Source organism: Camarhynchus parvulus, chromosome 13 (genome assembly GCF_901933205.1).
Source record: "Camarhynchus parvulus chromosome 13, STF_HiC, whole genome shotgun sequence".
NCBI classification, from domain to species: Eukaryota; Metazoa; Chordata; class Aves; order Passeriformes; family Thraupidae; genus Camarhynchus; species Camarhynchus parvulus.
Genome location: NC_044583.1, coordinates 18191968 through 18214178, shown reverse-complemented (window position 1 = coordinate 18214178; position 22211 = coordinate 18191968). Strand labels below are relative to the sequence as shown.

The 22211-nt window shown below is 42.1% G+C and overlaps 1 protein-coding gene across 5 annotated transcripts in view; it reads left to right on the top strand.

Moving 5' to 3' along the window:
• JAKMIP2 (janus kinase and microtubule interacting protein 2) overlaps positions 1–15459 on the top strand; it is a 38926-nt gene extending 23467 nt beyond the window's left edge. For 2 of the 5 annotated variants that reach the window (XM_030957209.1, XM_030957212.1), the window contains 8 exons: positions 629–727; positions 1059–1112; positions 1872–1937; positions 2771–2839; positions 3848–3925; positions 4532–4735; positions 5976–6041; positions 6680–15459. In XM_030957209.1, coding sequence (XP_030813069.1) covers positions 629–727; positions 1059–1112; positions 1872–1937; positions 2771–2839; positions 3848–3925; positions 4532–4735; positions 5976–6041; positions 6680–6730 — 687 coding nt within the window. In that variant the 3' untranslated portion in view covers positions 6731–15459. The remainder of the gene's footprint in view (positions 1–628; positions 728–1058; positions 1113–1871; positions 1938–2770; positions 2840–3847; positions 3926–4531; positions 4736–5975; positions 6042–6679) is intronic. The other 3 variants (XR_004061122.1, XM_030957211.1, XM_030957210.1) reach the window with 3 other exon arrangements.
• The last annotated feature ends 6752 nt before the right edge of the window (positions 15460–22211 follow it).

Below are 22211 nucleotides of genomic sequence, written 5' to 3'. Positions count from 1 at the left end.
AATTACATATTCATAAAAGAAAAATGTGTGTGAAAGTAAAGTCTAATCTTTACTTCCGTGCTTGCCTGAATACCTGAAAGGAATGAGAAATAGCATCTTCAATTTTTTTTCTTGTCTTTGGTCCTTTAAAACTGGACAAATATTTGTAAATTTTAAGCAATAAAGGTCTATAAATAGCTATGTTGATCAGTTTTTTTGAACACATGGTTTTCCACAGATGTTAGAATGTACAGCATACCAGGATGAGGAAAATATGTAATCTGAGTCTCCCAATATCTGAAGTCAAACACCTGTTTCTAAAGGGAGTATTTACAATCACGTAGAGTTGTTCAACACTTAATAAAGCAAATCACTTGAATCTTAGCTAGGTGACAGCCTTTCCACAGCCAGTTTGCAAATTGACATAATTTATCAAATAATTTCCTGTTAAGCAGTTACCTTGGATTTAGGATCCTGTCCTACTTGGCTCACTTTTTCAGACTAGGTCTACATGATTCTTTCCTTGGCTTATAGAATGAAGAGCTTGGCTTTGCAAGCCAAGCATGATATAAACAGCAGCTGTGGCATTCTCTATGTGCATCTCCTTCATTCTAATAGAGTCTCTAGCATCTTTTCAATTAATTTGCAGGAAAGAGAGAGACGGTCCCCACCATTTAATCTCCAGATTCACCCATTCTCAGATGGTGTGAGTGCTCTACAGATCTACTGCATGAAGGAAGGGGTTAAGGTAGGTCAGTTGTATAAAGGCGTGCTTCTCCCTAAGGAGAAGTGGGAGGAGTGGTGGGTGCTGCCCATATAATCCATTACAAATAACTCCACTAGACTTTAGGTATTTAAAAATGGTCTAATGTAAGTGTGGTGACAGACACAGTTCAATTAGACTCAAAATTCTCTCCATAATGATAAAATCTGCTTCAAAGGCAATTGAAATCAATGTGTGATGCATTTCCATAGGATAAAACAAAATGGCCGACTTCCATGTTGTTTATAGGATAGGTGGATATTGCAGCCATGATAAAAGGTGAATGCCATGCCTTTACCTTACTCTCTCTTTGCAGGATGTCAGCATCCCAGACCTAATAAAGCAGTTAGACATCCTAGGTGATAATGGGGTAAGTTGAAATAGAGATATTTTGTCTTTACAAGCTGCATTTTGTACAGTGCAGTAAGTGTTACGTATAGCTATGACTGTTTTCAAAGATACTTGTTAAATTATGCATCTGTTCTGTGTGGTTTAGCAGACTGGGAAGAATCTCCAAAGACTACTAATATTTGGGACTGGGCCCAACTGCACCCTGTTCACTCAGGAAAACACATGAAGGAGTTCGGCAGTCTGAGTAAACCACTCTTCATCAGGACTAGGATTCTTTCTTACAGTTTCATAAATAGGCAAGAATTATCAAATTCCCTGTGGCTTTCTAAGAGGTCATAGCTGCCCATGTAAAAGAGATGCTGTATCTCTGGCCAACATTAGATACGTCTTTAAAAAGTCTATAAGAAATAAAAACAAAGGATCATTATTGTCTATTCTTGTGCCGATGTAGATCAGCACTATTTTTACAAAAGCTTTAATGGAAATTCAGCTTTGTAAAACTAGCATGAAGACAAACAAATGGGTCTAATTTTAGTTTACATTTCTCTTAAGGTGTAATGGAATGAATGATACAATTAATCCGTATCATGTAGAAAGGCAAAACTAGTGGTCTTCTTAATATAATATGTGAACAGACTCCGAATGTTTCAATGGAAAACAAATACTCAGTACTACAGGTATCCTCTGAAAACTGTAGACCTGGTTTGTAGACTGGATTGTCTTTGTTCATGAAGGAAACTGCTGCCAATTTTCCTCTTTCCTGTCTTTCTCTTCACAGAATTTAAGGAATGAAGAACAAGTGGCCATAATTCAGGCTTCCACGGTATTGTCCTTGGCAGAAAAGGTAAATCACATGCTTGCTTTTCTCACGTGTTATCTAAAGCCTCATCTAACACATTTTCTGCCCCGTTGTTGTCATCAATATTGTTAAACTTTGTACTGTTGGGAGTATTCCCCAGATAAAATAAACTGTGCCAGCACAGTCCCAAACACCTTGCTGAAGCAGCAAAAATAACAAACTGAGCTGGCCCAAGCTGTGCAATAGAAAAAACTACAAATACAAAAATAATATGAAACAAAACTTGCAATTGAAAAACGAATGAGAAATCATCAGAAATTTAAGCTGTAATTAGATAAAGTTTGGGATTTGCAGTCCTGAGATTTCTAAAGCTTCCAAAAGCATCTGTATGCCAAAATATCACTGAAAGTATGTGTCTATATTTCTTGTTTCAAAAATTAGGAAGAAAGTAGGGGGTGGTTAAAATTGCTTTCTAAGGCTCAAATGCAGCATACAGATTTCAACATGACAGCTTCCAAGGATTCTGCACAACAATGCCTCTGCTTCAAACAGAACTGCCATAAAGCCAACTAAGCTATTTTTGAGATGCTATAGACCCATTGTGGGCCTTTATGCATGGGATGGAATGGGTTCCTTGTCCATCAAAGGGTGTGTGCTTTTCCATCTTCTGGTGACCCAGCAGTGGTGATCGTCTTGCTTGCTTCCCTGCCTAGTGCTACATGCAGACATCATGGCCTCTGTCACAAACAGCCTCAAAATGAGCCCAGCAGCAATAGGCTGCTAAAAACAGACTAACAAGATGCTGTACATAGGCCATTTGCCACTGCTTGTGTGCTAGAAAACACAGCAGGTTACAGGTCTCATTGTCTTCTCTCCAGTGGATCCAGCAGATTGAGGGAGCTGAAGCTGCTCTGCATCAGAAAATGATGGAACTGGAAAGTGATATGGTAAGAAAACTTTCCTTATTACACGTTTTAGGGACACTGATTGTGTCACACTTACTTGATGTGCCAAAAAATAACTAGGAAAATGTATTGACAATTGAACTATGCAGCTTTTGTCTGATTATTGGTGAATCCATAAAATTGTTCCTGGTCCAGTTCACATGCAGAATAACAGTAACAGAAATAGTAAAAGTTTAGAAAATGCCTCTCTCTTTCTATGAGGATGACTGTTTATTAACAAGTACAGAGGGTTCAAAGGTTTCTCAATAATTTTCAGGGATGCATGCATTGTTTGTCTCATAAGATTCACAGCCTAAACATCAGCTGTTGTATTGCATTTTATTCAGGACCAGCATGTGAGAAATTGTTGAACTGAATCGTAACACTGTTGGCTTTCATTACACACTAATTAAAGTTAGTACCTTACCCTGTTCTTATTCTAGTTAATGGCAGCAGCCTACAAGATGAACAAACATAACTACAAGAATTAGACAGCAGAAGTGGCTTGTTTTGTTCCTGTGATATGTCTGTACTTAAGTCTGTTCAGCTTAAGGTGGACTGATAAGATAAAGCACAACAGCTGCTCCCAAGGAATGTGAATGTGAATGTACAGTTAGTTCCTCTTTAGTTCAGTTCACTTTTACACCTCTTCAAAAATAAGAGAAGGCACAAAAAGAGTAATTCCTGATACCAGAGGAAGTATCTTTAGAAAAATCACACAGAACACCCTAAATTTCACTACTGAAATGCCAAGCAGTACCACTGAAGCCAACAGAGAGGATGGATTTAGTTCCATGTACATCAGGTGTATTCACTTACAAGAGCAATCTACAGCTATTTGCCCTTCCTTCTTTTCTAGCTGAGTCAGGTATTAATAACTCTGCTGAGTATCAGTCGAAAACCAGTCTTCTTGTCCTGCTGAATTAGATATCTGTAAATGATTTGGTAAAACTTCCTAAAGTATTTGGAGTAACTAATTTGTTTTTCTGTCCAAATGATCCTTCATTGTAGGAGCAATTTTGCAAAATAAAAGGTTATTTGGAGGAAGAATTAGACTACAGAAAGCAAGCTCTTGACCAAGCGTACATGGTATGTACAAAGGAAATTCTGCAGCACATACTGGCCAACTCTGCAATAGCACACAGATTTTTCTTGAATCAGCAGGAGAGATTTTTGCTTTTTTGTTAGTACTGGTTTTTAAAAATTTGTTCTTTCCTCATTCTTCTGAGTACTAGCATGCAATCTGCACAGCTTCAACACAATAGCTCACCTTTTCATGTCATAAAAAGGCACATTTACTGAAGTCTGAAACTCTTGTCAGTTTAAGGCAGATATTGCTCATTAATATCGGCTTGTCCAGCTGGAGTTTTTTAGCACAACAGGTGGAAATTTTAGAATTGGTGAAATAATTTACACTTCAGATAGGAACATTCCGTCCAACTCTAACTCCATAAAAAAGAGTAGAAGTGAAGGATTTCAGTGAAAGTTAATATTAAAATACTTTAAAATTAAAGTTCCTATCCTTTTTTCAGAGCATAGAACCATTTTCTGAGTTCAGTTTTTCACATTTTTGCACACTTGAGCACAGGGACTGCCTCTCATGCAGGGATCTGAATCTGCCACCAATCCCCCAGTTTCCAATGTGGTTTAAACCATGTTTCATCTCTAATTGACTTTTGGTATTGCATCAACCAGAGGATCCAGGAGCTTGAAGCCACCTTGTACAATGCTTTGCAGCAAGAAACAGTGATAAAGTTTGGGGAACTACTCACTGAAAAACAGCAGGAAGAGCTGAGGACAGCAGTAGAAAAGCTAAGGCGTCAGATGCTGAGGAAGAGCAGAGAATATGATTGCCAGATTCTTCAGGAGAGGATGGAGCTGCTCCAGCAGGCTCATCAGGTAAGAAGAGGAAACCACACACATGTGGTATCTTCTCAGCCTTTCTTTGTAAGAACACGATCTGAGCTCAAATCTAAGCAAGCTGCAGGCCATGAGGGAGCCTGGCATCCAGCTTTTTGAATTGTCTCTTACTTTGTCTTTTCTGTGCATGCAAGCACACATGATACTAGCTTGTGCAAGATTGTTTTGGCATATTTTGAGTTTTAAAATTCTAGCCTTAAGTTTTCATCCAGAATCCTGTTTGCACAGTTCTAGCTTTGTAATAAAAATGGTCATCCCTAGTTACTGGACTGGGCACGAGAGAAACGGAGTAAATGCTACTGGCTCATATGGCACAGGAGAGCTGTCTGTTTTTCCAGATACTACTTCTCCCTCCCAAGTGGGCATTTGTACTTTTCACTGCTGAGATAAGGTACTGCATTTTACCTTAAAAGACTGATGTTTGCTGCTCTGCAAGCTGTGAGGTCCGAGAGCAAAATGGCAAACTGTCACAGCACATTGAACAACATGAAAACTGCACCATGAAACAGATCTGACTCAGATATGGGAGTAAGAGAAGAAGCACATCCCCAGTGGTTAGGGGGAATTGGTTCACAGGAAGGCTTGGTTCTCACAGTTTTGCCTGATCCTGAGTTGGGCACTTGAGACTGGGTCCACCTTTTGATGCCAGGCCTTTGCCACATAAGAAGCTTCTTGATTTTAAACATGCCAGCTGCCCTGAGGGACACTGCCCTGAGGGACACTGCCACAGCAGTTTTGGCTTCTCAGAATGACTCTGAGCCAGCCTCAGTTGGAAGTAGCTGAGAGGCAAAGGAAGGAGGAGGTAGCCAAGCAATAGGACAGGAGGCTGTGGGCAGAAACTGTTGTACGAGAGGTTCCACCTGAACATGAAAAAGAATTTCTTCATTGTGCGAGTAACCAATCACTGATCAGATTACCCAGGGAGGATGTATAGTTTCCTTCCCTGGAGATATTACTTATCAATCATTGATACGAATTTCTAGCATTTAAGGATCCAGTTACATATATGCAGGATCATATTTTGAGCAGTTGCACACATGGTAAAGCTGTAGTTTGGCGGGATGAGTGGATTGAGGCACAGTATGACACAAGATTGTCCCTGCCACAGAAATGGATTTGTTGATTTCTAGGGTTTTGGCCCTTGGAACATTAAGCTACTTCTTCAGTGGGATAGATTTACTGAGAATTTAGTGTATATGCTTTCTTTTCTGATTTCCAGAGGATCCGAGATTTAGAAGATAAAACTGACATCCAAAAGAGACAAATTAAGGATCTGGAGGAAAAGGTTGGTTCTGTTATCATTTGAAGCATGCTGATTAACTTTGTTTTGAAAGTAGTCATCCAGTTCTCTTGAACTATATGACCTTTTTGTTCTCCTCAGTCAGCTGCACCTGTTGGTGGTGGTCCACTGTCCTTTCTTTTCAGTTTGTGTCAGTAGATACAGTCTTTAATCTTAAAACACTACATTACATTATTAAACATGTAATGGTGAGTGTTTGATATGGGTGTGTGTAGGTAGTATAAACATACATGTGTACATATATATAAGTTTATATTTATGTATTTATATATCCAGGCTATTTCTAGCATGGATTGCAGCCACTGTCTTTTAACACGCTTAAAAATACCACACATGCTATTTTTGTTATCTACCTTTATGACTTGTCAACCCATAGGGTATCATGCTGTGATTGTTACACCTCAGGCTTTCAATATGGTGCCAATTGTAATCCATCACCAAAATTATTTAGATCTGTTTTCTAAGCCTGGGAGGTGGTGTGGTACTTACAGAATTAATGAGGGAAATAACAGTGTTTTCTGAATTAATAAATATTCTAACTGTTCTACAGAGTGCAAAAATAATTCTGATGCTTACATGGCCATTATCTTTCATTTTTACACAGTCTTGTTTTTCTTCTGCAGTTTCTATTTCTGTTCTTGTTCTTCTCTCTTGCCTTTATTCTTTGGCCTTGATGTCAATGTGCCTCTTGGAAAGGTAAGACTGTTTTATTTATTTCCTCAAAGCTAGCACTTCTTGCACAGACCGGAGGATCACATCCTTGTGTGTTCTTGTGGATGTTTGGAGTCAGCGAATGCAGCAGGTTGTTGTCAATTTGCAGTAGTTCACAGTAGGGGGTTGTTGTACTGCCAAGCTGCTGGTGATATTGTGCTATTCATAATTGTAAAAATAAAAGCTAACAAGGAATTTCACAGTATCAAAAAGCCAAGGGAATTGCAGGGGAAATTTAATGTTGATGTTTACAAAGGGATGCAGATGGAAAACAGTTAAAAAAACCTCAACTGTAAACATACTCTGAACTAACACTCAGGAAGGAGATCAGGATTTTAAAACAAGTAGAGCAGCAGCTCTGCTTTTTAAAACAAGTGTCCAGCAGCAGGAAAAATACAAAGAAGGACAAGGAAGAATGATCAACTGCTGAGAGACAGGAAGGGAGAGATAGAGAAATGGAAGGATTTTTCTGGCTCAGGAAGTGACACTGCTAATAGGAGGTATTGGAGAGGTCTAAAAAATTTGTCATAGAATAGATGGACGGACGGACAGACAGCTTGCTATTGTTCACCGTCTAATACAAACAATTACCGTGTGATAAGCTTAAAGAAACAAAAATTCATAGTTAAGGGTACAGGTGGTAAAGAAGTCTGTCACGGTATGCTTAGCAGCTGAAAGTTCAGAATTCAAAAGGTAATGTGAAGATGGGGAAATAAATCAGAGAACTATAATGGTCCCATTTTTATCTGTGGCTAGCCACTTCCAGAACAAGGATGCTGGGCTAGGACAATTTTTCTTCTGATCCAGGATAACAAAAGTAGAACATAGCATAGAAAACATAATGTTAAAGTCTCAAGAACATGTAATGACAGCACAATTTTCTGATTTGAGGACAGACCCATACCATTAAATTTCTCAGTCTCTCTTGGCTCTGGCTTCAGCTGTGTTAATGAATAATTCCTCTGCTCTCCACTTGATACAAGCTGAGATACAGTTGTGTGAAAGATGTTCTGCCATGCCCTTCCACCGTTTGTACCAGCTCATTCTTTGTTTCCAGATACAATTCAAGGTATTGATTATAATTAAGTGTCATGGGTCATGTTTGGTGGGTTTTCCTTTTCCCTTTAAGGAAAAGCCCCTACTTTGTGTTTTATTTCAGCTAGATCAAAGCTTTCATTTGCAGTTTTGTGCTGATGCAGAGACAACTCTCAGAATTATCCACATCAACTGGAATCCACTGTGTCCTTGTTTGGCCAGACCTCAAAATGAATGTTTCCATGGGCTGAGGCAGCAATATACATGGAGGTTGGCTTGAACGGGGAACAACCCATAGAGAAGAATTAGGAGAAATGCAGACTGATCAGTGATCACAGCTCTTGTGAACAAGAGTCAGTATCATTATCAAGTTGCTGCTGTTTCAAACATACTGCCTTGATCCAGTGATTATGAAACACAATAACTTATGACTGCATACTTAATTGTGTTTCTACTGCAGGATTTCTGAGAACCATGGTACAGCATAGTATGGCTGTGAGATGTTTTAGGTGTCTCTGACTGGTGGAAGTTTGACTTCACAGTTTCTTGCTTATTCATAATGGAGAAAAACATTAGAAACTCTTCTGAAGTGACCAAATTATGGACAGAATAATTTTAAGAAGCCAAGATTTTCACAGTATACAGTAGTAGCAAATAACTTTATGTCTTTTACTGTACCACAGAATCATGAGTCTAGAACAAGCAGTCAACCTAGAGGGAGATTCCAAATAAAAAAAAATATTGGATTTAAGGTGCACCCTGAAAAATCACAGGAACTTGTGACATTTGTGAGAACCTGCCTGCATGATTTTTTTCCATTTGCCTGTACTGTTGTCCTTTTTTCGTTCCTATCACAACTAAAATAATGTCCTTGTGCAGCATATGAGAAAAACTTGGGCAATAAGAGGTTCAGAGTTTTATATATATACAGTTTGCACCTACATTTTCCACTGGTGTGGGTATGGTATTGGTTCTCTAATGAGTATTTGCCTCTTCTAGTACAGCTACAGAATTGGTGAGAGGCTTTTACGTCCTAGTATTACCAATACCAATCTGCTAATACCATTTGCTGATAACACTTAGGTCCTTTTGGCCTAATTTGAGGGCAGGTATTGGCTGGTTAGAAAAGCTAATGAGATGCTTGAGGTCAGAACTCCATATTTTTCCTAAGTTCTAGGAGGTTTGCTATTTTTCACTTGGAGTCATCCTGCCTCCATGGGCTGCTGGGTCCTGTTCAGCTCTTGCTCTTCACGGAGCTGATGCACACCTTGCTGTCATGTTCATTGAACAGGACTAATAGTGAAAACAACATAAACATTTCTGTGCTGTCTTTAAGGCATACACGACTGTCCCAGCTGCACAATTGACTGATTTCATTGCAGGGGAATTTACATGGATCCCTTAGGGACTGTGTCAAGAATTCACTTCCCTCCTCACGCCCTTTCTCTCTCCACCCTCCACCCCCCATTCTGGCCCAATCTCCTTCAATGGGTTTTCCTCTTGTTTTACATAACATCTAAGGTTTAGCAGGTGTAAATCCCTTTGACATCACTTTGTTGAGCCCAGGAATGCTGCTCTAACTACAATGTCAAGATGAGTCTCACTCACTGAAGTCACTGTTGCTCCGTAATGGCTGGTCCCTGGAGCACACAGGGGTCTAGTTCCCCATAGAGAAGCTGAGAAGCATCAGCAGGAGCTGAAATGTGGGTTACAGCCCCATAAAGCCTGCTAGGCAGTTGTGGCACTCCTAGGACCACCCAGGAGGTGAAGGGTTCTTTTGCCATTCCCATCCTTCTTTTACATATTTGGCTTGATGAACATCAGGTAGGGATCAACAAGACAGATTACGGTGAGCTGAGTGACAGAGGAAAAGAGCCATGTCAGTGGTGGAGATACAGTGATTTAGAGAATCGACATTGACTATGAAGGTGGAAAAATCTTACGGGTGAGGTGTGTGTGGGGGATATATAAACTCAATGCTTTTCCAGAGGATCTGCGCTGCTGTGAACTCCCTTGAACTGTAAAGACAGCTGCAGCAGGCCCAGCATCACAGCACGCATGATACCTGTAGAGTGTTTTACCAAGGCCAGTCACTCCACAGGTGCAAAGCATCAAGTCTTGTAGCAGTTCCTCAAAAACAAGGTAATGGTAAGCTCCTCATCCTCTGCCTTCACCCCTGCATTTTCCTCTATGGGATCCTCTCCCCTCAGTACCTGAGGGGAAATCTCCAGACACAGGCAATTTGGGAATGGTGTTGGCAAGATGGAGAGGGATTTTAGCAAAGTCATATTCTCCAAGGCTGGAATACATGGAATTGGAGAGAATAACTAACATTGATTTGTGTTGCCCATTCGCGTTAAAAAACACTTGCCTACCCAGCAAAGGTGAGCACGGCATGGCGAGTGTGCCATCAGCATTTCTTCTTACAACTATTGAGCTGTATATTTTGTCATATGTATAATATACTATATATATATACTACAAAATTGCTTTACTTCTACTGGATGCAAGTGAACTGTTGTAGCCTTATCATAAGGGACTTCATATAGATCCCTGACAAAACAAACAAAAAGCCCAGCTCATCCTGGGGAGCCACTTGATAGTGAAAAGTCTTTGGTTTTGTTCATGCCTTGGTGCAGTTTATCCTTTGCCAGTCTTTTAACCAGGAGAGAGAAATCCACGATGTGGTCACAGATGATACCTTCTGGTTTCCTTCTCACCCAGAGTGAACACTTGACTCACTGCTGTACTTCAATTACAAAGGACAAGAATGTGCATATGAAGGAAGCCATGTGCAGCAGATACAGTATCCAGACCAGAAGCTCTCTGATTCCTGTTTATATGGGATTTTCCTACCTGCATTTTCTCTGTGCTTGTGAACATATGTATTCACTTATTTGTGATCACATAAGGAAGTGTGGTCTGTGTGGATTTTGCACCCTCTGAATTTTACTATGTAGGCTTAAATGCTGAGATAACAAAGACAAAATATGCCCTTATTTCCCTGGTCTCAAACCTGAGAACCAAAGTTATTTTCTATAGGTAGGGTAGGCTTTCTCAGAACATCTGCAGTTTCTGTTTGCCTCAGTGCTGCATTAGCCAAAATTCCAGGCTTGCTCTGACACCCCAAAGATATTGCCTGCTGCCATGGCTCTTGTTATGGGTGAATTGTAGGCAGCTTTGGTTCAAGAGTCATTGAAACTTATGCATACTACTCATGTGAACATGCTCATGGGGGCTTTTATGCACCACAGGGTTGAACTTCATGGGGTTTAAATGGACAAGCTTATCAAAATACACAGAATTCTCACAAGTGCTTTTCATGCAGACAAAACCAATCTCACACTGATTAAGGCTAGCTACAAGAACTAGCCTTTTCAGCTTCCTGATTGATATATTGATTCTGTCTTGGCAAATTGGGATAGGTAGGTAGAGGAACTTAGAAACTTATACCTTATCTCATACAGATGTTCTTCTTTTTTTTTTAGAGTGCCCGACCACACAGATAAGTCCTTATAAAGGCAAATGCTTCCACCCCTCAATGAAGAGAATATTGTTTACACCTATTTTCAAAAGTATGAAAATGAACAACTTGTAGCCAAGACTGCAGCCACCTTGTATTTTAAAGCCATCACTCAAAATTTGTTACCTGACAATTCCTGTCTAAAGCTATGATATATGCTGCATCTAATGAAATCCTGTATGTTGAAATTACAAAAGGGGAAGAAAAATAAGCTGACAACCTACATCACCTAGGAAGAACTTAAAAGGGAAGGGACCACTTTCAGCTGATCAAGTCAGTGTGTCTTGGGCATGGAACCAAAGTTACAATTGAAAAATCTATTCCTGCTGTGCAGGGCAATCATTTAAATGTTACCCTGTCATCTGACAAATGGATCAAAAATGAACAGATGAGAGTAGGAGAAACTCAAGAGATGCTGACAACAAAGTGTTCAATTTGAAGTATGTGGCTTTCTCGCTGCAGGGACTCCTGCTCTCCCTCTTTGGTTTTAACCTCAAGAACAAATGACAGCTGCAATGTGGAAGGAAGAAAGGAAAAAAAGCCCCAGTCTGTGTTACTGCAGGGTGGGCAGGACAGGTCGCCATGTTTTGTGCTTGAGATGGTTACACAGCACCACCTGCCTTGGCCAAGGAATGGAAGAAGAGGGTGAGTGGCATAAGGAGGGTTTCCAGTGGAGTTGAAGCCTTATCTCTCTTCACCGTCCCTCCATGAAGAACAGCCTGTCTATTATCAGATACTTTTCATACTCTTTAAAGACTGCCATTGAGATAATGATGACTATACTTGGTTTCACTATAGAGTAACCACTGAATTGGACCTACAGAGTAGCTTCTGAGAAAGAAGAGAGATGTTGGAGGACAGGGCAGGGAGGAAAGCTAATCTCCTTATCCATGTGACATGATTCACAAAGCAACAGCTTCCAACTGTTTTGTCCCAGCTTGGGAAAAATGTTTTGGTTCAGCTTGTCAACTGACTTTGTTGGCTTCCTGATCAATGATACCTAGACCAAAAATGGGGAAAAACATTGTGAACACAACCTTATTACAGATAAGAAATATTGCTAGTCTGTTTAGATTTTTCCACAGTTAAGAGTAACTAAAAGTAGGTTTCATTTGAAAGCATTACTTACCTCTGTAATCATGAAGCCTGGAACCCAGCTGTGGTGCCTCCCTGAGGTCATAGGTCCATGCACCCGTTACTTTGTCAGAAATGTAGGTCCGTGCACCCCAGCAGTCTTTTAGAAGAGTACTCCCTGAGGAGCATAATGTCTGCAGCAATCACTGTGAGAGTCCTGAGCTGAGGGAAGGAGTGCAGCCAGCTGCACCCACCCTCCCTTTCTCACTGGTGGGCTGACAGTACACTTCTCAGTGCCTCTGGTTTCATTTTCTGGGGAATGGAGTCCTGCCTGTTCAGACTTTGGATTCCTGTGGCCAGGCTCTGTCTGCAATGGAGCCTTAATTTTAACTGGAAGAAATGGATTTCTGTACTAAAAACTATAAAATTAAGGGCCAGAATACAGGTTGTGCATTACTTACACCTTCAAAGCAGGGATCACATGTACCAACATCTTACGCACATCAGAAGCTTTTAAAGAGCTTTCGAAGAGTTTTCTAAAGATCTTCTCCTTTGGTTGGCTGTTTACTTTTACAGACAAAGCAGCTGAGGCACAAAGCAGTGAGGTTACTTGCCAGAGCAACTCAGCACATCAAAAGCAGTTCCTTAGCCATAGGAGGGAGGAAGTTTCTCTAGGATCAAGGATGCCTGCCCCTCACAGATACCTTTTTTTTTTTTTTGGCCAGAATAGCTTTTAATCAGTAATGTCTATTTGACTAACTGCATTGCAATTCTGGGCTCAGTTTCTCCACAAAGACTGCTAACATCCTTATTTCTTGAGTGCCAGGAGATAGTGTCAAACCTTCCATGGAAGATTAGAAGTTATTAGCAAGTGATTTTTTTTCCTGCTCCTTAAAATTAATTTAAATTATAGAATGACGACATCTTCTTGAAACACTGGTTCAGCCAAGGGGTTTACTGAGTTCTGGTACCAAGCTGTATGTTTGCTGGCTCATTTTTAAAGAAATATGCTTGTAGGTAGATACGTTACATGACTGCAGGCACATTGCGTGTTTTTTTTTCAAATTCCTTTCCCTAGCAGAAGACTCTGTGAATAAGGTTGTGCTTTCCATGAGCTAGCAGTTCAGTCCTGAAGCTCTGGAGTTGGGCCCTGAAGAGTGGTCCCACTCCTGTGACAGCTGGAGATTACTGAGCAGCTTAACAGCAGCTTGTTAGCTACAGAGGGAGCTTTCTCTCTGGTTGTTGCTTCCCACCTCACTCTTTTCTCCTCTGTTGCAGCATCAGGTAATTTCACACCTTCAGGTGGCTTTCCTCAGTGTTAGGGCTGGCAGTTAAAGCACTGAGTTCTTGCAGAAGAATTAGCAGCTCTTGGTTTCAGTGATGGTGGAATAACTTCCACCGCTGGTTTGGTTTAAAAAAAAACCCTAGAAACATTTATTTCAGGCAATCATACAGAAGGTTTATGGCACAGTTAGAAATACACACTTTTACAACATACCTAACTGGTCTTGTGACAGGCTTCATTATTTAGACTCCCTCAGTCATGTTATCTTATTTAATTTCTCTTTTTTGTCTAATTTGCCCTCCCTTACTCCTGTGTGTATACATGTGGATGCAGGTATTGCATTCCCAAGGGTTCAGGGTGGGATGGGGGCTGGTAGTCTGACTGCAGCAGACCTGGATCTGGAAACTTTTCAAAGATTGTTCTTCCCTCCAGGGAGCTGAACCACCGCGACTTTACTCTCCTTGCAGCATAACACATGCCATGCCTAAAACACACGTGCTGATGTGAGTTAATGCGAACTTTCTGCTATCAGCTAGATAAAAACGAGTTTCATGTCTGTGTGTGTATATATATATATACACACACATGTATCTATATGTATATGTACATATATATACATATATATGCATATACTTACCAATTCCCTGTTGTATATAGAAATTAGTGCTGTAGCTTACAAAAGTATACTTTAATCTACGCATGGGGAACTGAATCCAGATTAGTCCTCCAGGTTTAGTTTCACATCTCATGGGCAGCTAATTTTTTGATTCTTTTTTTCTGGACCCTTCACTCTCCTTGGACTGTTAATCCTGGGCTTTCTGCTCTTCCTGATGTTCATTGAAGCAAAGGATTGAGAATCCTCCCTCAGATTAGTCACTGTAGCCAACCTCCCCACCCCAAAGCCAACAACAAAAATAAAAATCAATTTACTGCAGCCTTTGAGGACCACGAATACAGCCCTGGATCCCTCCCGTGCATCCCTTCAAGGCTGTTCAGGAGTGGCAGCACTCCAGCCTATCCATCCTGCCAAAGCAGGAGATGAGCCACAGAAGGTAGTACAAATCACCTTGACCACAATTTGACTTGCTTTTATTTTTCCCCCAATGATCAAGTTATGAGAATTTGAAGACTATTTTTTGAATTTAAACACTTCAGATGAGGGCCTGGTTACGTGAGATGAATTTAGGCAATTGGGGTTGCAGTAAGGAAATGGTACTTCTTGCAGTGTTATCAGCCTGGCTCACAGGTCCATCCTTTCTTACTGTTGTGCCTGGAGGACAACGGAGAAGTTTTTTTTTAGGTGTTGTTAATCTTCCAACCACCTACCATTATGTCAGTGGGAAACATCCTCTGAAACCCGACGCTTTCAGTTCTATGGCATCCCATGAGGACTGTCCTGGCCAGGCTCTCCTGACATGAGCAGGGCTCACAGAACACACAGCTGCTGGTGATCCGAAGGGTTTTTTCTTCCCCTGCCCTCTCTCACATCAGCACCTCTGTGGTTTTATATATACTTTTTGTTCCAGATTTTTTTGGTGTCTATTCCAGAACAAAATTGTAAATTACTTGCAGAATGACCCTTTGATAAACACTGGACATGTACCTGTACTATATGTATTAACGTCTAGGAGAGAATCCTTATTGTATGTAAAGTTTTATGAATGGTTATTTTTTAATTTATGTATTTAATATAGGATTCAATGACCTCTGGTGTTTTAGTTTGTATAAAAAATAAAACAGCTGCATTTTTAAAAAAAAAAGGCAACCAATACTTTACGTTCGTGGAGATATTCAGCATATCTGGAGCTGGTTCAGAGGAATCACGTTCAAGCTGAGTTACGGAGGCACATGCTGGGGCGCGGGGGCTGGGACACAGCAAGGGCTGGGGGATACGTGGGGTGGGGAGTACACCGATTAAAGAGTGAGCGAGATCCTGGCGCGATCACTAGGAAAAGGGACGGCAGGTAGCGGTCCCTGCGGGGGCCAAGGATGAATTTACTGCTGTTTGCCAGGCCTGTGCAGAAACCAAAACGTAACAACAAGCTGCTGCCTTTCTGGAGTCCGCGGCGCACGGCCTGGGAGCTCTTGAAGGCTCTTGCCGCAGATTGAAATACAAAACAGCCGCCACTCGCCGCCTTCCGCTGGGCCCGGGCCGAGGCGGGGCCGGGGCTGAGGCGGGGGGCGGGGCTGAGGCGGGGGCGGGGCGGGGGCGGGGCTGAGGCGGGGTTCGAGGCGGGGCGGGGCCGGGGCTGAGGCGGGGTTTGAGGCGGGGGAGGAGGGGGGGGCCGTGAGGCGGGGTTTGATGCGGGGGCGGGGCTGAGGCGGGGTTTGGGGCGGGGCCGGGGCTGAGGCGGGGCCCAGGCGGGGGCGTGGCCGGGGCCGAGGCGGGGGGCGGGGCGGGGCGGGGCCGGGGGTGCTCTCCGCGCTGCCGCCAGAGGGCAGCGCGGGGACACCGGGCCGGGACGGACCGAGCGCTTTGGGAAGGCTCGGGAGAAGCGCAGGGACGTGAGCGTAACCCTCGGAAGTGACCGTGATCCCAGAGCCGTAACGGCGGTGACCGGCTATAGGGGCGCAACTGGCTCCCGCTTCTGTTTGCGGGCCTCAGCGCCGCACCTTCGGCCCTTGACAGGCTCAGATTCTGGATTTGCCAAACAGCCCTTTGGGAAGAAAATTGTCCAGAAAAATCTTAGAAAGTAAATGGGAAGCCCATTTGGAAGTGCAAACTTGTAGCCTCTCTCATCCTTTTTGCACTCAAGAAAGCTAAGCTGAAGAATATCAGATTGTTACAGAATAGCCCAGTACATAATTGTATTCTTTACTAAAAAAATCCCAAACATTATATTTTGCAAGATCCAGTCCCCAAGAACTGGAGCTCATATCTTTAAAGTGCTCTTAGAAGACTGAAACACATTAAGTGGGTCTGAAACACAGAAATTTGAATCTAGATTTAGTTATCTACTATTAGAGAGTTCAAATATTAGAGAGTTCATTTCCCTTGCACAATAATCTTTAAATAATGAATGAAGCAAAGAACTTGAGCCAAGCAGTCTTGTTTCCTTTGACTGGAAAAAAAAAATGGAAGGAGCATTTAATATTACAATACACTAATTTAGAATTAAAGATACACAATATAAAATAGATGTGTGCTACAATATAAAATAGATGTGTGCTACATGTGTAGAATGAGCTCAGCTCAGAAGGACTTTGAGGACCCTCTCTGGATAAGGCTGTGCAGCTCATTTGCTTATTCAAACATCCCTTACACTAAATGATGCGCAACACAGTAGTGGGTCAGTGCCCAGACTAGGAGGCATTCACTTTTCTAAAAATCTCTAATAAAATTAGAAATGTATTTCAGGGAAACTGCTGGTAAGGGGAGTTGGATCAGTAGGGGTGTAGAAAAGCTCCTGCATGAGCTCCCAGACTGAACACCTGCTGGAGTAGACAAGGAGTACTTTGCTGACGGAATGAAGACGCAATGCAAGAAAACCTGCATCCTGTACAGATACAGCTCAGAATGGTAAGCCTAGGTGTTATAACATCTGTTATGTCTGATTTTGCCATCTCTTGTATACACACGGAACCACGGCCATCCTAGGGATCCTTTTTTTGATAATAACAAGAACTCTGCACCAGATTTTCGGTCCAAAATGCTCTGGGTGTTTCTCTGGGATGGCTGCAAGGTATCTTCAGCTACAAGACAATAAAATGATGGGACAATGCAAGGGAGTTGCAAACTGTCCTGGGACAAGCCATGGACAGGCCTGGTGTGAGTCTGTCCCTGGTACATGACAGCACATCAGCCTGCCCCAGGCAGGCTGTAGGGTGATCATATGAGGCCCATGGTTGCAGCCATCCTTGAGGTATCGCTATTTTGTCTGGTATTTGATCATAAAATACTTTGGCAAGCAAGGGACTAAGCCCTGTCCCAGGCCGTGCTTTTGCCAGAGCAGGCACGGTGAGTGCTCATGGCTGGACTGAAGTCTGACTATGCACTGGAAGGTCTCTGGCTTGTCTCTGTAGCCCCTTTGGATGGCAACAGTTTTCCATCGTTTGGGATAGCATCTAAACATAGTAAAAGCCCTAAAAATTGGCAGTGTGCCCTCTGCTTTGTGTTGAGGGGGGCTAAGTCTGAATATGACCAAAATATACATTTCAAAGCCCTGTTCCTGCTTGGGTAGAGATGCCTCCCATAGCTTGTGCTAAACTGACAAGAGGCCATTGTGCTACATCTGCTCCAGTGCCTGAACAGCAAGTGCCAGCCATGAACAAGCTGCTTTGCACAACAAAGAAAATCCTGTGAAAACCATTTTAGAAGGCTGAAACAGGACTGAGACTAGAGATATAATGATTTCAGTGTGTAGAACAGATGGAGACTTTAGAGCATGGAGCCACTAATCCATGGATTACAGACTCCCTAATTATAGACTAACATTTACCATTTATGAGAGGCACTTCTGCCAAGGGAGAGATCTTGCAGGTCAGCTGAATGTCATTTTAGGGATAACTAGGGAAAGCACGAAGATTGGAAAATGTCACTGTACCATTTTCTTGGTCATTTTTATCTTCAAATGCTGCATGGAGTTCTGGTCCACTGCAGATCTTCAAGCTGGAACATGTGCAGTGGGCTTGTCATGCACTCAAAGGCAGGACCCCAGCTGCATGAAACAGGCTCCTCCACACCAGGCTCCCTTGGGGATGGATTGGCAGTCACATTTCTCAATATATAGAGGCAGCCTCCAAAAACCAGTAACAAATCTTCAGGACCTCCAAATACAATCCTGTACTTTGACCATAATACTAATCCCTGTATGGTCCCATTTTACTGAGTTCTGGCCTTGGAGAAGATGAAAACACTATTCCCACTCCTTTGTGCCTTATTTTGTCCCAGTCAGTTATATAACAAATGATATAGTGAGATGTACAGAGCCCACAAAACTAGCACTACACTCAATTGATACCTTTGAATCTTGGGACACAAGAGCTAAAAGCAATCAGCAACCAAGCAGGTGACCCCATTGTCACGGGCCAAACAAGGGTCATCTATTAACAACACTTTTACTCCAGATCCCTAACCCCAAGAATTCTAATCCACACTGCCAGTTTATCCCTGTGTAATTTGTTGTTTCCAGACCTAGCTACATGATAATGACTGGGAGAGAAAACAGCTTTGGCATTGATGAACCTGGAGCGCCTGGCTGGAGCCAGCAGGGCTTTGAGTCCAGAGCCATAACTGAGACCCTGTCACCAACCCTGCTTCCTGTTGTACCTAAATTAATGATAACTCTTTGGTTTACTTCTGGCCTTATACTACACCAACCTACCTGGTAAAATGCAGAAATTAACCTAATGCTACAAATTGCCCAAATTCCCCAACTGCCTTAGACACAGGAAAACCATGCATATTTGAGCTACATAGGGCACAGTCAGAGAAACAAACCCACTCAGCAAATGAGACAAACTCTCTCATGTGCTGGGATATCAGCTGCTGACTCAAGTGCTTTATATGCTCTGGTCTTGAGCAGACCATTTCCTTTAACAACAAACTGTGATAAAAATGCAGTAAGGATCATCTTCAGCAAGATCCTTCTGCTGTAAGGATCAGTGACTCATTAATTCTGATTTCTTTACAATAGCCATGGTTATGTGCATTCAGAGATTTGAATGGAACTGGAAGTCTTTTGTTTGTACATTCTTTGTATGATTTCAATCATCCCAGAAATTAAGTCATGTTAACGTGACACAAAACATACTTTATAAAACAAGATTATTATTCTGCTTTGCATGGTCCAGGGGAAACATAATGAACTTCACTTCCTGGAGATGATAAAGGAGGTCTGAGACCTGGCAGAAGACAGCATATTTCAACAGGAGTTTCCAAGTTAACGATCTGAACTTCTGTACAGGCATGCTGAGAATACAAATGGATAGTTTTTAGGATTAATGGAGAGACTACACTGAAAAAGAAGGTGGGGAAGTGACAGGTTTGGAAGTGCTTAGCACACAGGAAAATCAGTGTGTTTTCATTAGTCATCTAAAATAGGTTTTTATGAATGGAAGCCAAGGAAATTCTACATAATCATTCTGACAAGTAGCACTGTATGCAGTTATATTTTAGGTCCTGAGTTTGCAAGCTGTGATACTTTCCTTAATTTAAATCCAGAGAATTATTCTAAACTACAAAAATACCATTAGTCATCAGTGTAGAATATGTGAAACAGTTTTTCATGAGGAGAACATGTCATGGTTTAACCCCATCCAGCAACAAAGTACCATGCAGCCGCTTGCTCACTCCTCCACCAGCAGGATGGGGAAGAAAATCAGAAGGGTAAAAGACAGAGAACTCATGGATTGAGAAAAAGACACTTTAGTAGGTAAAGCAAAAGCTGCACACACAAGCAAAACAAACCAAGGAATTAATTCACTGTTTCCCAATGGCAGGCAGGGGTTCAGCTACCTCTAGGAGAGCAGCACCCCATCCCACGCAATGGTTACTTGGGAGGACAAATGCCATAATTCTAAATGTCCCACCTTCCTCCTTCTTCCCCCCATGTTAGATATGAGCATGGCATCATCTAGGATGGAATATTCCTTTGGTCATTTCAGGTCACCTGTCCTGCCTGTGTCTCCTCCCAGCCTCCCATGCACCCCTAACTTCCTTGCCATTGTGGCTGTACAAAAAGCAGAAAAGGCTTTGGCTCTGTGTAAGTCCTGTTCAGCAATAACAAAAATGCCTCTATATCATCAACTCTGCGTTCAGCAGAAATCCAAAACATAGCCCCATACTAGCCACTGTGAAGAAAATTAAATCTACCCCAGCTGAAACTGGCACAGAACCACAGTAGCTTAGAACCACAGTAATTCTCTCAGTTGGTGTGCTTTAGGACTTTCCTTGCCATGTTCCCAGAAATGCTTCCTCAGTTGCAGACCACTCACAGATGCCTGCACTGTCCCCAGCACTCCACTTTGGGTTGTTCCATAGCTACCCTTGTTGTTAGAGCTCTGCCAGGAAAATCTGGTCCTTTCTTTATTGTTGTGGAAAGTGCTAGTGATACTCAAAGGAAAAATGCAAATGCATTAGAAATTATTACTAAGCAAGTTTCAAAGTAAAGTACAGAAAAAATTACAGAAACGGTACACACTCCTTAACACAATTAATACATACATATTACATGTCTATAAGACAAGCCAGAGGAGAGCAGTGGGCAGCTGTATGAGCTGTAGCTCAGACCCTCTGTAGCATTAGGAGTTCTAGAGGTGATGCTGGGAAAGCCCGCTGTGTAAACCTCTTCACCCAGAACCAACACAGTCTCTCAAACCAGACTCTTGGTTTTGAATACAGATAGAAGGCATTGGTGCTAAACTTTCACTTCTGAGAATTGAGATAAGAATAGCAAAATCAACCAAGAATTATAGTAAAAACCTACAGAAGTTTGGGCTTCTTTGTATTCAAAACAGAGAACTTTTAAAGTGGCCAGTTCCCTCAAGATCCTTCTTTAAGCCCCAGGTAAGCCGGCCAGTAGTTACAATTGCTTAACTGATAGGGGCTGTGAAAAGATTTCAAGCATTCCAGCTTGGCAGGAAAGATAAACCTCTGTTTTTACATTCTCAGCACAGAAACTTCAGAAGTTACTGTGGTATCTATTACTTGGATTTTTATCAGCTAGCCTAGTCACTGAATGAAGGATTTGAATATTTTGAGGAACAGCCACTTAGTCTAAACCTGCAAGAACAAACAATGGATATGGTACCTAACACTGTTCAACCTGCACCTAACCCACACAAATGTGTGGATTACACACAGGTTCCCACTTCTGTATCAATGTATACATCAAAAATTATGGAAAGGTAAATCACTAACAGTGAATCAGAAGGGGCACAATGCAAAAGTAACCTGCCACGTTCTTAGCTCTCGGGTCAGCTGTTCTGTTCTCTGCCCCGAGATGTGTGGGGTGGTACTGAGGCAGCCCGCGGTCTGAAGAATGAGACTGGACTCTTCGATGTTTGGTCTTCAGGTTATTATCTCTTATCTACAAAGTTTTCTCTCTGCCCATCTGAGATCCTCTGAGCACTGCAGCCACAAGCACTCTCCACCGCCCCCGAGGCGATGTCGTCTTTTATATTACAAACTACGTACATCATATTTACTTTTAATTCCCAATACCTATCACCTATGTTAGACAGTGCACTTCTACTCTAAACCAATCCCCAAGTGCCAGAATCACAGCAGAAAATGGAGAACAAGAAGAAGAAAGAAGAAGGACGAGACACGCCCTGTTTCCTCCATTTTGTCCCCATAACCCACATACCAAAAATCCTAAAATCTATATTTTCACCCTGTGAACACCCTGTAATTACACCATTCAAACTCGTGTGACTTTCAAATCCCCATACCAAGCTGGCAATTCGCTAGAAGGATCAAAGTGAAGCCACCAGGTGTTCTGGGCACCATGCCAGGATTTCTGAGCCCCCCAGAGGGGTCTTCGGCAACTCTGGACATCCGGAGTGATGTGCTGAGTTCCCACAC